Source organism: Nelumbo nucifera, chromosome 1 (genome assembly GCF_055504915.1).
Source record: "Nelumbo nucifera cultivar China Antique chromosome 1, China Antique-T2T, whole genome shotgun sequence".
NCBI classification, from domain to species: Eukaryota; Viridiplantae; Streptophyta; class Magnoliopsida; order Proteales; family Nelumbonaceae; genus Nelumbo; species Nelumbo nucifera.
Window position 1 is genome coordinate 78,028,073 of NC_142649.1, and position 13,555 is coordinate 78,041,627.

Sequence of the window (13,555 nt, forward strand, 5' to 3'; positions counted from 1 at the left end):
CATCATCTCCCCTTTTCAATATAGGTTCCTCAATAATAGACAAATAACAGACATCATTCTAACCAAGGAGATATTGCATTTCATGCACAAGCAAAAAAAGGGAAAAGGCATCATAGCTCTAAAATTAGACATGTTGAAGGCTTTTGACAGAATGGGATGGAATTTCATTAAGGAAACACTTCACAAAATGGACCCAGCTCATTCATCAATGTATCTCCACCCCATCTTTCTCAGTCAAGATAGGAGGCAAATGCTATGACACTTTAAACTGCAAAGGGGCTTGAGACAAGGTGACCCTATTTCTCCATATTTATTCATTATTGGAGTAGAGATTCTAACACAATTGCTAGTGTGTGATGAAAAGGAAGGTCTCATAGAGGGTGCAAAGATTTGCAGAAATGGCATGAACATCACTCATTTGCTATTTGTAAATGATTGCATTCTTTTCTGCAAGGCAAAGATGTTTTAAATCAGAATCTTAAGCCAAATCCTCTCCATTTTTGAGAAACTTTCTAAACGAAAGACCAACTATGAAAAATCCTCAATCATGTTCAGGACCAATATACCAAGGCATCATCAAAAATTCATTTCTCACATTCTTAAGGTCCACAAACCATTGCGTGGCACCAAATACCTCGACACCCAAATCGGTGTACAAGACAATAGAATATCATCACACCAACCATTAGCGGACCGAGCCCTAGATAAAGTCACCTCATGGAATTATAAACTCCTATCCCAAGCAGGTCGTACAACTTTGATCCAGTTAGCTCTCCAAGCAATCCCAATCTATTCAATGCAAACTTCAATACTACCTTAACCTAGGGGGTACATTCAAAACTGAACAAGGTGATTAGGGAGTTTTGGTGGTAGGCGGGTGAAAAGCAAACAGAACACACCATCCAATGGAGCAAAGTCAGTTAGCCGAAACAAAGAGGTGGCATGGGTTTCAAGAAAAGTATGGACATGAACAAGGCCATTTTTGGTAAACAAGTATGGCTACTCATCTCCTCTCCCTATACTTTAGGAGCCAGTTCATCAAACAAAAATATTTCCCAAAACGAAGCCCATTTCAAGCCAAAAGAACCCACAACTCATCAATCTAGTGGTGTTGGACATTCAAGATTTTGAAAGAGTCAAACCCAATATATTGTAGCAAGTCAACACAAGGGAGAATAAAGCAATCTTTTCAGATCCATGGATCCCAATCATCATAGGAGGTATACCCTACCCCAATGACCCAATCCTTGTACAAAACAAGAACCAACTTGTCTCAACATTATTAAACCCAAACCACACTTGGAACCACAGAACACTGTTTCAACTCTTCGGTAGCCAAACATGCTCACACATTCTTCAAATCACTCCTAACAGAGAATCAAACCATAAAAATATTATATGGAAACGTAACATCTCGGGGATCTACACAGTCAAGTCAACTAACAAATCTTTCGAAACCCAACAACCATCTTCACAAACTCACTTCACTTGGAAAGAGCTATGGAAACTGAACATCCCCTACCAGTGTATGGTTTTTGTTCGAAACCCAACAACCATCTTCACAAACTCACTTCACTTGGAAAGAGCTATGGAAACTGAGCATCCCCTACCAGTGTATGGTTTTTGTTCGAAACCCAACAACCATCTTCACAAACTCACTTCACTTGGAAGGAGCTATGGAAACTGAACTTCCCCTACCAGTGTATGGTTTTTGTTTGGAAATTAGTGTGGAATGGAGTGCTGACCCGAAACAAATGTATGAATAATGGTTACCCCAGTCTGAATTACATTTTCCTTTCTGCCAATCCAGCAAAGAAAACACCCAACATATTTTCTTTACATGTCCTTTTACAAGGGCGGTCTAGGGTGAAGCACAGGTAGGTCTGAATCTCGATGAAATAAATGAAGAGGAAGATACATTTGCCTCTATAAATAAGTGGTGGGACAGGTTGAAAATAAATTTATCTCCACGAGTTTAAACACCTTGTTGGCAAAGGTTGTATACTATTATATATATATATATGTCATTTGGAGAGTGAGGAATGAAGTCATTTTTAAAAATTCTCACATCACTCCAAAGGATGTCTTATATAGAATGTGGAAGTACCAACCCATTCAAGACCATTGCATGAGAATCACAAGGAACTCAACTTCAGCAAGCAATGCTTGCCAAGGGAAGACTTTCCTGCACTACAAATTGATGGTTCATACAATCCAATTTCATGTTTTGCAGGACGAGCTCTCATGTGGAAGAACAAGTATTGCTGAAGGAGAACCCTGTTGGGCCATCGACAGTTATGATGCAGAAATCAGATCCCTAGTCCAAGGTTTAAAGGCAGCCATTAACAGTAAGATATCTGTGTTAAAAATTTACACCGACTCTCTACAACTGATCAACTTTTTACGAGACAAAAGCCAACCAAGAAACTGGATTGAGCAGCTCCATGGCGCACACCTGAGAAGACTTTTGTCTACTTTTGATCAACTTAGTTTTGTACATATAAATAGAAACTACAGTACTGCTGCTCATATATTAGTATATCAAAGTTCAGCTTAGGATAACATACAACTCAGTATGTCAAGATGTACAGTTCTCTTTACCTAAGTAATGGAATCGCTGCTGCCAAAAAAAAAAAAAGTAAAAAGCACATTAAATAATGTCATTATTTCTAACTCTTTTCTCCTCTCTCTCCTCTGTTCAGATTTTGGAATTGTAATTTCTGTCACAGCTTCTACATTAAAACAACTATGATTCAGTAAGATTTTCAGAACGATTGTGAGGCCCTCGAGTGAGTATATACAAAATTGGAGAGAGGAAATTAACAAAAAAAGATGATAAGAAGCCCCAAATTGAAGACAACTAAGGTGATTGCCTGAAATCAGAAGGAGAAAGCATCCTGGTCAGGCTTTGGCGATGTTAACATAGCTGTATAGAGGCGGAGCCTGTCTTCTCCCAAAGAAGAACAACGAGACAACGGTCTCCTCGGCCGTATAAATGACAATGAAGTGAGTGTTAACCGGTGTTTGTACCTCCTCCAAGCTAGTTGAATGGCCACAGCTGCCCAGGTTCTCCATCCAGGCGAGTAATACCGTGCACTCCTCTTCACTCTCTCGTTCACAAACGTATATCGGAAGTGCTGAGTGACATACTTCACATCCTCAGCTTCTAGCCCAAAGGCTTCAGTGGTCTCAAGTGTCACTAACGTCGACGATGATGGAGGTAGACGTTCCACAAATGGGCGCCTGAGACACCAGGACAGCAGCTCATCTCCACTGAAGTTGCCAGGTCCCAGCATGCAGCAACTCTTTACACCGTCTCTTAGTACTTGGCTGCTTTGGAGATGGCCTCTCACAACAAATAACATTCTTTGAACTGGGTCACCCTCCCTAGTAATCTGTATGCATGGTGATCGATATATATTATACTCCAAGTCCAAGGCATTACAAATTTACAAAATAAAAAGGGGTATATATTTTCATCATCATCTACTTCCCTCTGAGAAAATGGGCCAAGTTTGAGTTTGGTGGTGAGAATGTAAAAGATGTAATAAAACAATGGTGAGATATTCCAAACTTACCGTTTCTCCCTTCGGAAATATGAGGGATTTCACACGGTCACATATGTTCTCCAGAACCAAATCATCCATATGTTGAAACAGTGGTACCTGAATCCAAATAAATAAATTTATTTCTTACTCTAAGCGAGGGAAATCGGGACAAACTAAACAGAATAAGGATTTGGGTTTTGTACAACTTGGACAAAACCAGCCTTCAATGATCTTTCCTAATGTATCATTTCATTTTGTTTTGTTGTGACTTGTGAGCCTTCTTGGGCTATAGCCCTAGCACTGGAGAATATGGAAAAAGACAAAAAGTGTAGCATGGCGATGGCGTGCGTACCCAGATTTCGACTTTCGAGGTCCGTTTTTATGCACAGTGGATTGAGACTTACCAGTGCTGAACGGGTCCCGCTGCCGCTGGAAGCCTGCCATCATGTACGGTTACCAACCATGCGATGCGTAGCATACGGTAAGGCCTCCTTCAGCTGAGTTCACATCTAACCCCCCAAAATCGCCCCAGCTTGGGCTTGGGTTGAGACCGCCAGACCGGTCTAAGTGCCCAGCCTAATGGGCCCTCAAAACACATATAAATATGTACTGGACCTTTTAAATAACACACAAATAAATATTATCTTTATAATAAAACTTTATTTTCTTGATGTTTTTGTATTATGCTTTTACAATTTAGATATGATAATCTTCTCTTACTATTTTTTTTTTTTTTTACTTTTCCTTTTTCCTTTTCTTATTTGCATTATAGAGTTGTAACGTACAAATCAAGATTCCTAACGAGTTAAATAAAGCCTGTGAGTTGAGGTTGGTGATGATGGGCCCAGTTACAATCTCGTGGGCTGGCTTAGTCTGACCTTACAAGGCCTATTTTGGATGGTGGATTGATTGCTCCGATCAAACCTAGTTGAATGAAAGTCTGACTGACTAACACACATCGACATTGGCAGATGCCAGATGGTACTTACTCACTGTGAGGACTAGGTCAAGATCGTAAAGTAGGCCCACCTACCTGAGGCCCGTAGGCTTGGTCCAAACAATCCAAACAAGGAGCAGAGAGGCCATCGCGTAACTAGAAAAGAACAGGATTCTTCTACTACACGGTTGTTTGTCTCCATAATCATTAAGGGGTTGGCACCAAGAGATTGAGAGAATGCACAGTGGTAGCTAATTGATGGACACACATGGAGAAAGTGGTGTTTAAAAGCTTCTAAATGAAACGGAAATATTGTATTTTATCTCTCATGAAAACATAAGAATCCTTGTGTTTTCCTTACTTTTGTTATATACACCTCCTATGACACCTATTTAATTAGGTGGGCCATAAGCTTGCAATTATTCTGCCTGCTTTGTAGCTCTTACCTCATGCAACTCAGTTTTCTAGAAGTTGAATTATTGCTGAGTTGTTGATTCAGTTACTGATCCTAAAACTTTAAATAATAATTAATAAATACAGTGAGCATTTGCTACAGGATTAATTGATATTTTTATTATACCCAACTTGCAATTGGAACCTTTTCTAAGGTGAAAGGAAGATGAGCCAAGAGAGGAACTTGGTGCAGGTATAAGGCGTTACCTGTCTCACAAGATCAAGACAGAGATGATATTTGATATCCCTCCTAAGCCCCTCAGGCAGGTTTCTGATCATCTGACATTCATCCACCCCTCTCATGGCTGCCCACCGCTGTCGCTCATACTGACGTACTCTCTGCCGGAAAGCCTGAGGCAAGTGCCTCCGCCTCATCCACCATTCCACATTCCTCATCTTCAACTGCATTGCTTGTTTCTTTGATGTAGTTGCATGCAAGAAAACCTGCGTCCAGTACTTACGCGTCAGAAATATGAAAACTTGATTCTATTCTTTAATTAACCACTCAGTACCGTAGTTCAAGGGCTACAAATTTCCTGCATACTTTGATATTTCCGATCAACATGGTCACCAGGAGGAGGCCACTGGTTATGATGATGATATTGAACACAATTTCCATCCATTCCGTTGTGCTTTCTAGGTTCCCGAACGTACTGGCCATACACAGAAAGAACTCATAGAGTTATAACTACTAAAAGAATTATACTGAAAACATATAGTCTCCGGCCCATGTGATAATCACAGAAGCTTGCCTTGATCGATCATGAAGTTCATGTCTAGGGGCGGAGGGGTGTGCAGGTGTCAATTGGTCTAGGTTTGGTTCAATCCCATCCGGTCCATTATGAGTCCATTACAGATGGACCAGGTCCAATCCAGTCCAATGAACACTACTACTTACTGGTGGTTCTAATTAAATTCTAATTGGAAAGAGAATCGAAGCTGAATTGAGAAGCAAACTTTATCAACCTGAGAGTCATGAGGCCCCAGAAGATTGGAAAGAGTATCTTCTCCAAACGACTTTCGTTTGTAACCAAAGGGACGGTCCATTTGTAAGCTCCATAGTCGAAGTTGTCAGCGCTGTCAATGCACGTGGATCTGACGTGCACATTCTCTCCCCAAGCCAACCTTTCTCTATCTCTCACCATCCTTGTTCCATAGTAGATAGGATCTTGACATGCTAATGTCCTAGGTCCACACCCTTCTGTGATTCCGCATTGCAATTTCAGGCACTTTGCTGCTCTTTGGATTCCTAGTAAGTACCAACACGCACCTGCTGCCTGTTCCATAAAAATTTACATTATAAGCTTTAATTTGAGTAATTGCAAGATTTGAGGTTCATATCCGGTCCACTCCTCACAAGAGGAACAAGACCCAGATGGGAAATTCATCCATGTTTGGCTGAGGCTCTCTTAATTAACTTGTTTCAATGCTAATTAAAGGGTCTGAAATTAAATCAAGTTTTCACTATATATGTATATATATATATATATTGATATATTGTTTACTAATTAACCCCAATTAATAATTTACTAGAAAATTATAATAAACAAACATCTAAATATAGCAGTAGTGATTTAAAATTCTGAATGGTGATATGGGTCTTTCATCCTTTTTCTCATAATATTTGTAAACAACTTTCTTTCAATGGGAAAAATGATGCATTTTTCACTGGGAACAAAGCTCAGAAACATAAAAATTAACAAGATGCAATAAGAAATTATAAACATAAAATGCAACTTTGAACTCCTAATTAATAAAATTCATCTTTCAAAGGCAATAAATGTAATATAAATAGTTTATGCTGCGACGAATTAAAATGTTGGCATCGTTAAAACGTGAAACAAATGAGAAAACCAGATGAATATCAAAGGAACAAGAAAGCAAACAAATTACAGATTTTGCCTGTTTTGGCAGTGTGTCTTCAAATCCACGGGGAACTACTAAAAAATTTATAGTGAGGATATCGTATCTGCAATATCGAGTTATATATCGACAGCTGAGGATAGATATATACTTACATGTGATGCAACAAAATAAGCGATCAAATTAAGTGCAATCCCCCACCAAACAGTCCCAAATATGTAACCCGAGAGGTTCTGCATTCGACGTAAGAGGCAGACGGAGTGGTAAATTTTGGGGAGATATTGAAAGAGGAATATAATCAAGAACACTGTCATTACAATGGTGGTCGACCCTCTTTCCAACAGAGAGGGAATTGCTACCCATAGCACAAGCTGCATCAAAAGCATTATATTCTTTAGTAAGTTCAGCAAAACTGCACTAGACATTTAAGTAATGAATGGTAACTCAGTCAGAATCTGTGATGTTCTAACATATTCCCTCGGCTTCTAGTTACTTGTTTTTAATCTTATTTGATAGAGGGGGAATGATGTGATGGTACCTCAATCATAGACTTCTATAGTTTGGACAAAACTTAACTGTTAGTAGTATCAGAGTAGGTCAAATATTTTTTGAACTGAGATGATGAGAGAGAGAGAGAGAGAGGTGAAATTCAGATTATAGGACGGATCCAGCTCTGTGCAGATTGACGAATAGGAACAAAAAGCCTTTAATGAGGATCGGTGGTAGAAATTGAAGCTTTGGATAATATATATGATGGCAATATTATAACAATAATTACTGGTTTGGCTTCTTCCACTTCATTAATAAAAACCCTGGACAAGTGGACATCACTCCATGGTGTTCTTCACTTCGTCCAAATTATATCATTTCTGTTGAAATACTGAAACTCATCTTCTACTTCTGCTTAATTTTCCTCTAAGTTGATATAAACGGGGAAGAACCGAAGAAAGTTCTAACAAAGACAAGAATAATATAAGTTATATTTCTATTGCGAGTTTGGAAAGAAATTGAGATCTTCACGTAGCGAAACTGTCAACTAGGAATCATATGTAAATTTAGAAGGTTGGTTGTTGAGATCATTAGAACGATAAGTTTCAAAAGTCGAGTAAAAAAGGTAGATAAAATTTGCATCTACGACTTGGTTCGATTCTCAGTGCGAATTGGAACACTATATCAGTCCACATGCTTAGCAGGTAGCAGGTAAATTTCACCGGATGCAGGGGAATGGATATGGTAACTAGCTCACATGTTTTCACTGCAAGGTGCAGGCTTGCACAACATGCATTGGTTAAAACAACTCACATGCGGTTGTCATGACCTAGAGAACTGGCTTAGAGAATATCTAATCTCTGAAAAATTAAAGGAAAATGTGTTGATAGCGAGTGGACGATGATGGAAATGAAGATGAGTAGCTAGAGTGGAGAAGGAAGGAAGGAAGGAATTGAGTACTCACCTGGGGAAGGGGGAGAATGATGAAGAGGTCGAAGAAGAAACCCTTTTTGGCCTTCAAGTATCGGAGGGCTACGGAGCGAGCAGTGGCGTTGCGAAGACTGTCTCCGTCTTCTACCACCATGGCATGCGAGCGCTTCACCATCTTGAGCTGCAACCACATGTTCCAGACGTGCAGGGCGTCGGTCATGCAGCGGAGTGCAGTGACTGTGATGGCGAACCATCCATCAATGAAGAGGCACATGCATGTATTGCTTATTGAAAGGGCATAGAAGAAGAGAGGGTCGACGAAGAGTCCAGTTGCAGAAACGAGGAGAAATACCCGGTTCCACTCTTGAATCCACCTGGCTCGAGGGTCTAGCACCCGCCCAAGGAACCAACCTCCCCTCCGAGCCCCGCCGCATGCGGTGCCATACATGCGCTTACACCCATGCATGCTTTTCTCCTCCTCCTCTTTTTCTTCTTCTTCATCATCATCTTCGTCGATGCCGCCATAAGTATGATACGAAGCTTCTTCCTGATCAATTGCCATATCCTCGGGGCGACGGAGCTGGGACTGGGAGAGAGAGAGCGCGAGAAGCTGAGACTTGAGTGTGTATATATGTGGCTATATATATGTGAGAGAGGAGATCAGGGGCGAGAGAAGATATAGATACCAGCTGGTATTCCGGAGATTTATTTATTTATTTATTGCTTTAATTGTGTAAGAGAGTATAATTAATAAGTAGAGTTTTAATTCGGAGATTGGACCGAAAACATGTTTGTTGTTGAACAAAGAAACAATAATTGGAGAAGAAACAGGAAACAGGAAAGCCAGAAAAACTTGTGGGAGAGAGAGATGGGTTCAGGAGTTTAGGAAAGGGACAATCTTATGAACACATTTACGGAAATACCCTTGCATTACTCTATTAATGTCGGGTGCTGCGATGTCTGTGTTGATTCCATATGTGCATCCCAAATTTATGATTCCCGGTTAAACTCTATCTGTACTACTACTGTTCACTTGATAAAGAGGACAAGAAAGCTACGGCTTCCTTGTTTGCCATGTATTCAACTTCAAGCAGGCGTTCCTGTCCTCCGGTTTTTTTACTTTTTGAGCCCGGCCGCTTGCAACCGTCACCACCGCCTCCTCACCCTGTGAAGTTGCATTGATTGGCATTTCCTACATGAAGAACTGACAAACTTGTTTGTCATAATTACCCCAAGTTTCATGCACAAAATTGGATGTGTATATTGCATATACCTTACTGATGTCAGGGGTAGTTTTGTAAATTAAACCAGGCCAAGCAAGGGAACTCTAGAGATATGAAGCTAAGAACGAAGAAGGAAGGTTCAAAAATGATGTATATGTCTAGATGGTGATTCCAAGGACTGAGGTTCGGTGCAGCTTCCCAGCTTTTGTTTGCTTGTAAATCAATAATAACACCTCAAAGGTGATGTGTAGAGAGCCAGTAGCCACTAGACTATACTTGATTCCATTCTCTCTCTCTCTCACAAACCCATCAGATCTGTCCCTTTCCTGTAATTGAGTAGAAACCAGTTAGTTCTTGCCTTCATCTGGAACAGGGCATTGATCTTTCTGCCAAGGAAACAGCGGTATTGCCCTGAGTTACTCCCATTCTTACAAGTTACAACCCTTGGAGACCAGAGATCAGACTCGATGTGGTCCTTTTCTCACATGAACCCTCCATTTGTGATTTGTCCTTCCACAGAGACAGCTCTTATGGTCCATGTAGGGAGGTTTGGAACAAACGAGCTTGCTTTCTACTTATTGCTCTGGTTCACACATTAATTTATTATGATACAGAAATTGTGAACTTGTACATTGGTAAGCCTACACCACTGCTAGCTCCAACAGTTGCAAATTTTATCAGAAGCAACAAGGTGCATGATCGATCAACTTGTGGGTTATCCAAAGTTAGGAGAGCTGATCATTTGAGATTTCATCATCCAGTGGTAATAGCTAGTCCTGCGCATGTTTGACAGATGACAATCCATCATGCATCTTCTTCAATTTTCCTTTAATTTCTTCTCTCCTGTGATTATTAGATGCCTTGTTATTCTTCTTCTCCTTTTTCTTCCACTCCTTTCCACTGGTCAGGTGTCTGACCTTGAACACAAGACTTCAATGTGCAGTGTCCAAAAAAGAAATAATCGATCGATCTCGACAAAAAACTGCTGCATATTATACACGTAACTGATACACCCATGTGAGACGCGACAATTTCTTAAGGTGTCATCCTCTTCGAATTTATATATAATTAAAAAAAAAAAGAAGAAGGAGAATTGCATAAACATCCAAGATGATGGTGTGAGTGTGAGGTATTTGATTTGATGTAGCCAATTAATAAAATAAGACTGTAAGGCCATAAGGACGATGGCCTACACCAAGTACAAATTCACCATTAAATTGGAATAGTTGTAGAGAAAGAGAACTATGCATGTATATCACCAAACCCCTGAACAGACTCCACCGGGTCACGCCGAGCTTTGCATTTGACTTCGACCAACCATCTGACTTACAGACTTGGTGTTCTATTGTATACTCTTTTATCTTTATAATGCGTTTATTTGCAAGAGAATCTGCTGCTTTCGCCAAGTGACAAATATAAAATTGAAATTTGCTAAGCACGGGAGTTGTTTTTTCTTGTATGCCATACAAAAATCATCTTACACCACACATCTGCATCATTAACATTCTTGTGAGAGATAATTGGAGCCTGGATCTATTTGAAACTAGCATGGTCCAACTTCACATATACCCAGATCGGGACCCACCAATAATTGACGGAGCTTGATAATATCCTACTAAATAATTCTAAGATCTAAATTTTGATATCAACCAACTTTTGCTACGACATGGGCTAAACCCCTGAAATCAAAGCCTTCCTTGTATTGCTGTATCCCCACCTACTAAATTTTGGCTTGTTAAATATTTGAATTCGGCTTGAAGTAATTGAGTTCTAGTTAAGTTCAACTCTGGTCAAGTCCAATTTAAACTTCACAATATCTGGCTCGAGTAGCTTGTGAGTTTAATTAAACTAATAAACAAATTTATATTTATAATATAAATAAAAATGATTTTTTTGACATTAACTTATTTATAATAAAATTAAATATATTTATAATTGATTTTCATAATATATTTTTATTTATAGTATTTACTAACATTAATTTATTTATAATTTTTAATACTAATTTATATATAACCAACTCAAGTCAAGTCTAATTCAAGTAACTCACAAGTATTAAGTCAAGTCGAATTTGAGACAAATACATGAAATTCAATTGAACTTAAAACGAGTTTTGTGTTCTGTATTTTTATGTTAAGCTCGACTCAATTAGATTACACCCATAATCTTGAAGGCCATGGGCGCTAAAGCAATGTTATAGCAATAATAAGCTCTTTTGATACATCCATACAGATAAAGGTCAAAAAATAAATATGCTCTTTTTTCTGCTATAAATATTTGAAAATTAATATAATTGAATATATTTATTAGGAATTTATTGATTACTTGTAGCATTGGACTTGATTCATAGCTAGCTAGGATCTGCTACGCAATAGACACTACCCACATCCTTCCCACGACACTACAACCACACAATGGAAACATCTCATCCCCTTGAATGATGACATATAAATAGGAGAGATGTCCCCAATATACGGCTGCAGTGTCCTATGGGCAGCTAGCTTGACATGCGGAACTGCATTGGACATTTTGGACCCGCTAACAATGAAATATTAAGCAAAATTGACAGGGGTGGTTTAAACTTGAGAGTGGGAAGATTTCATTTAAGAGTTTGACCAATCAAAACCCACCCTTAAAAATTTTAAGCTCGGTTTGGTTTGTGGGATGGGATGAGAAAATGTGAAAATAAAACTATTTAGCTCCAAAAATCAATTGCCTCTTTAAAAAGTTTCAAACTCTCATTGAATCCATAATTTTTCACATAACAACGGAGCATTGCTGTCCATGAATGGCATTTGTGAGAAGGTACTTTAACCCGCTTTGTCCTATGGTATCATGATTCATAAATTCTTTTTCTTCCTGTAGTGATTTCAAGTGCCCATAGGCTCCAAATTAAATGATAGGGATCATGACTGGTGACATGGGCTTGGATGAGACTGTTCCAAGCGAAGGTGTTTGACAGGGAATTTGGTCGAACATATGGTGGGTGATTGAAAATTTTCAGGTTTAGAGGAGATTTAAAGCTGAGCTTCAACACTACTGGCTTGCCAAAGTTGGGATTCGTTTATTGGTTTCTGGGCTTTGAACATTGTATCTGTTACAATCGAAGGGCATCTATTTGTCTATAGTTGGATAAATTCTGAAAATAATTAATTATCAGAATGAGTTGAGTGCATTTGAAAATAATTTATGAAAATCACAATTATAATCGAAGGAACGATAGTGGTGTTTGGAAACATTTGGTAGAAATCATTGAATTAGGATAACAGTAATATACTGTTGACGTTTGGTGTGGCTGCGCAATTCAACAGTCACAATAAATGATGTGGTTTGGTGTGGCTGCTGAGATTTCAAGAGCCACAATTACTGCTCTACCATTTCGATTCCACCAAAAACTGTTGCATTTATTTTTGCCTCCTCCGTTTCTTTCGCCATAATTTTTAGGGACCATGTTCCCTATTTTCTTATATAAAAAGGGTGCCTCCCGGGGGTAGTACACACATGGAGAGAGAGCATTAGAAAGCTGAAGAGATTGGGAGAATTCCATCGCCATCTTCCAGCAAGATCTACAGTCATCTATGCTATGGAGTGCATCAAGACTTTGTTATAGGCATTTCGGCACTTGTAAGGTGGTCAGTTTGTAATACTCTCATCAAGGATATGAATAAACAAGTTTTCTTTCCTCTCCCGTGGATGTAGGTCTCTTTGACCAAACCACGTAAATCTGGTGCCATCTTTACCTTTCCTTTTGCTCTTATTATTTGCTTTATAATTCACATATTTCTCAATTATTTTCTTAATTCGGAATTCAATCCTAACAATTGGTATCAGAGCATTGTTTTTTTTTTTGGATTATTTACCGATTAATTTTGTTACTAATGGCATCAATGAAGTTTGACATTGAGAAATTTGATAGATCTGTGAATTTTGGTCTATGAAAGCTCAAGATGAGAGCGATTTTGATTCAGAACGGCTTGGAGAAAGCCTTGGTGGGGCAAAAGAAAAAGCCTGAATCCATGTCCGATGAAAAGTGGGAGGAGATTGATATGAAAGCCATGTCGGCTATTCATTTTGTTAGACAGTTTTGTATGCCCTTAGCTTCAATCATTTTG

General features: G+C 39.1%; 1 protein-coding gene across 4 annotated transcripts; it reads right to left on the minus strand.

The window, feature by feature from the left end:
* Positions 1–2,501: 2,501 nt before the first annotated feature.
* LOC104605692 (cyclic nucleotide-gated ion channel 4-like) lies at positions 2,502–9,052 on the minus strand. Of its 4 annotated transcripts, none has more exons than XM_088886697.1 (8): positions 8,255–9,037; positions 6,957–7,172; positions 5,905–6,215; positions 5,483–5,591; positions 5,146–5,382; positions 3,579–3,665; positions 2,874–3,395; positions 2,502–2,617 (listed from the first exon to the last, which is right to left on the minus strand). In XM_088886697.1, the coding sequence occupies exons 1-7, from the start codon at positions 8,780–8,782 to the stop codon at positions 2,880–2,882; spliced, it is 2,004 nt and encodes a 667-aa protein (XP_088742823.1). In that variant the 5' UTR covers positions 8,783–9,037; the 3' UTR covers positions 2,502–2,617; positions 2,874–2,879. The 4 variants fall into 4 exon arrangements, with proteins under 4 accessions (XP_088742823.1, XP_088742822.1, XP_010268849.1 ...); XM_088886696.1 differs by having other exon boundaries at positions 2,502–2,620; XM_010270547.3 differs by having other exon boundaries at positions 2,534–3,395; positions 8,255–9,032.
* Positions 9,053–13,555: the final 4,503 nt, after the last annotated feature.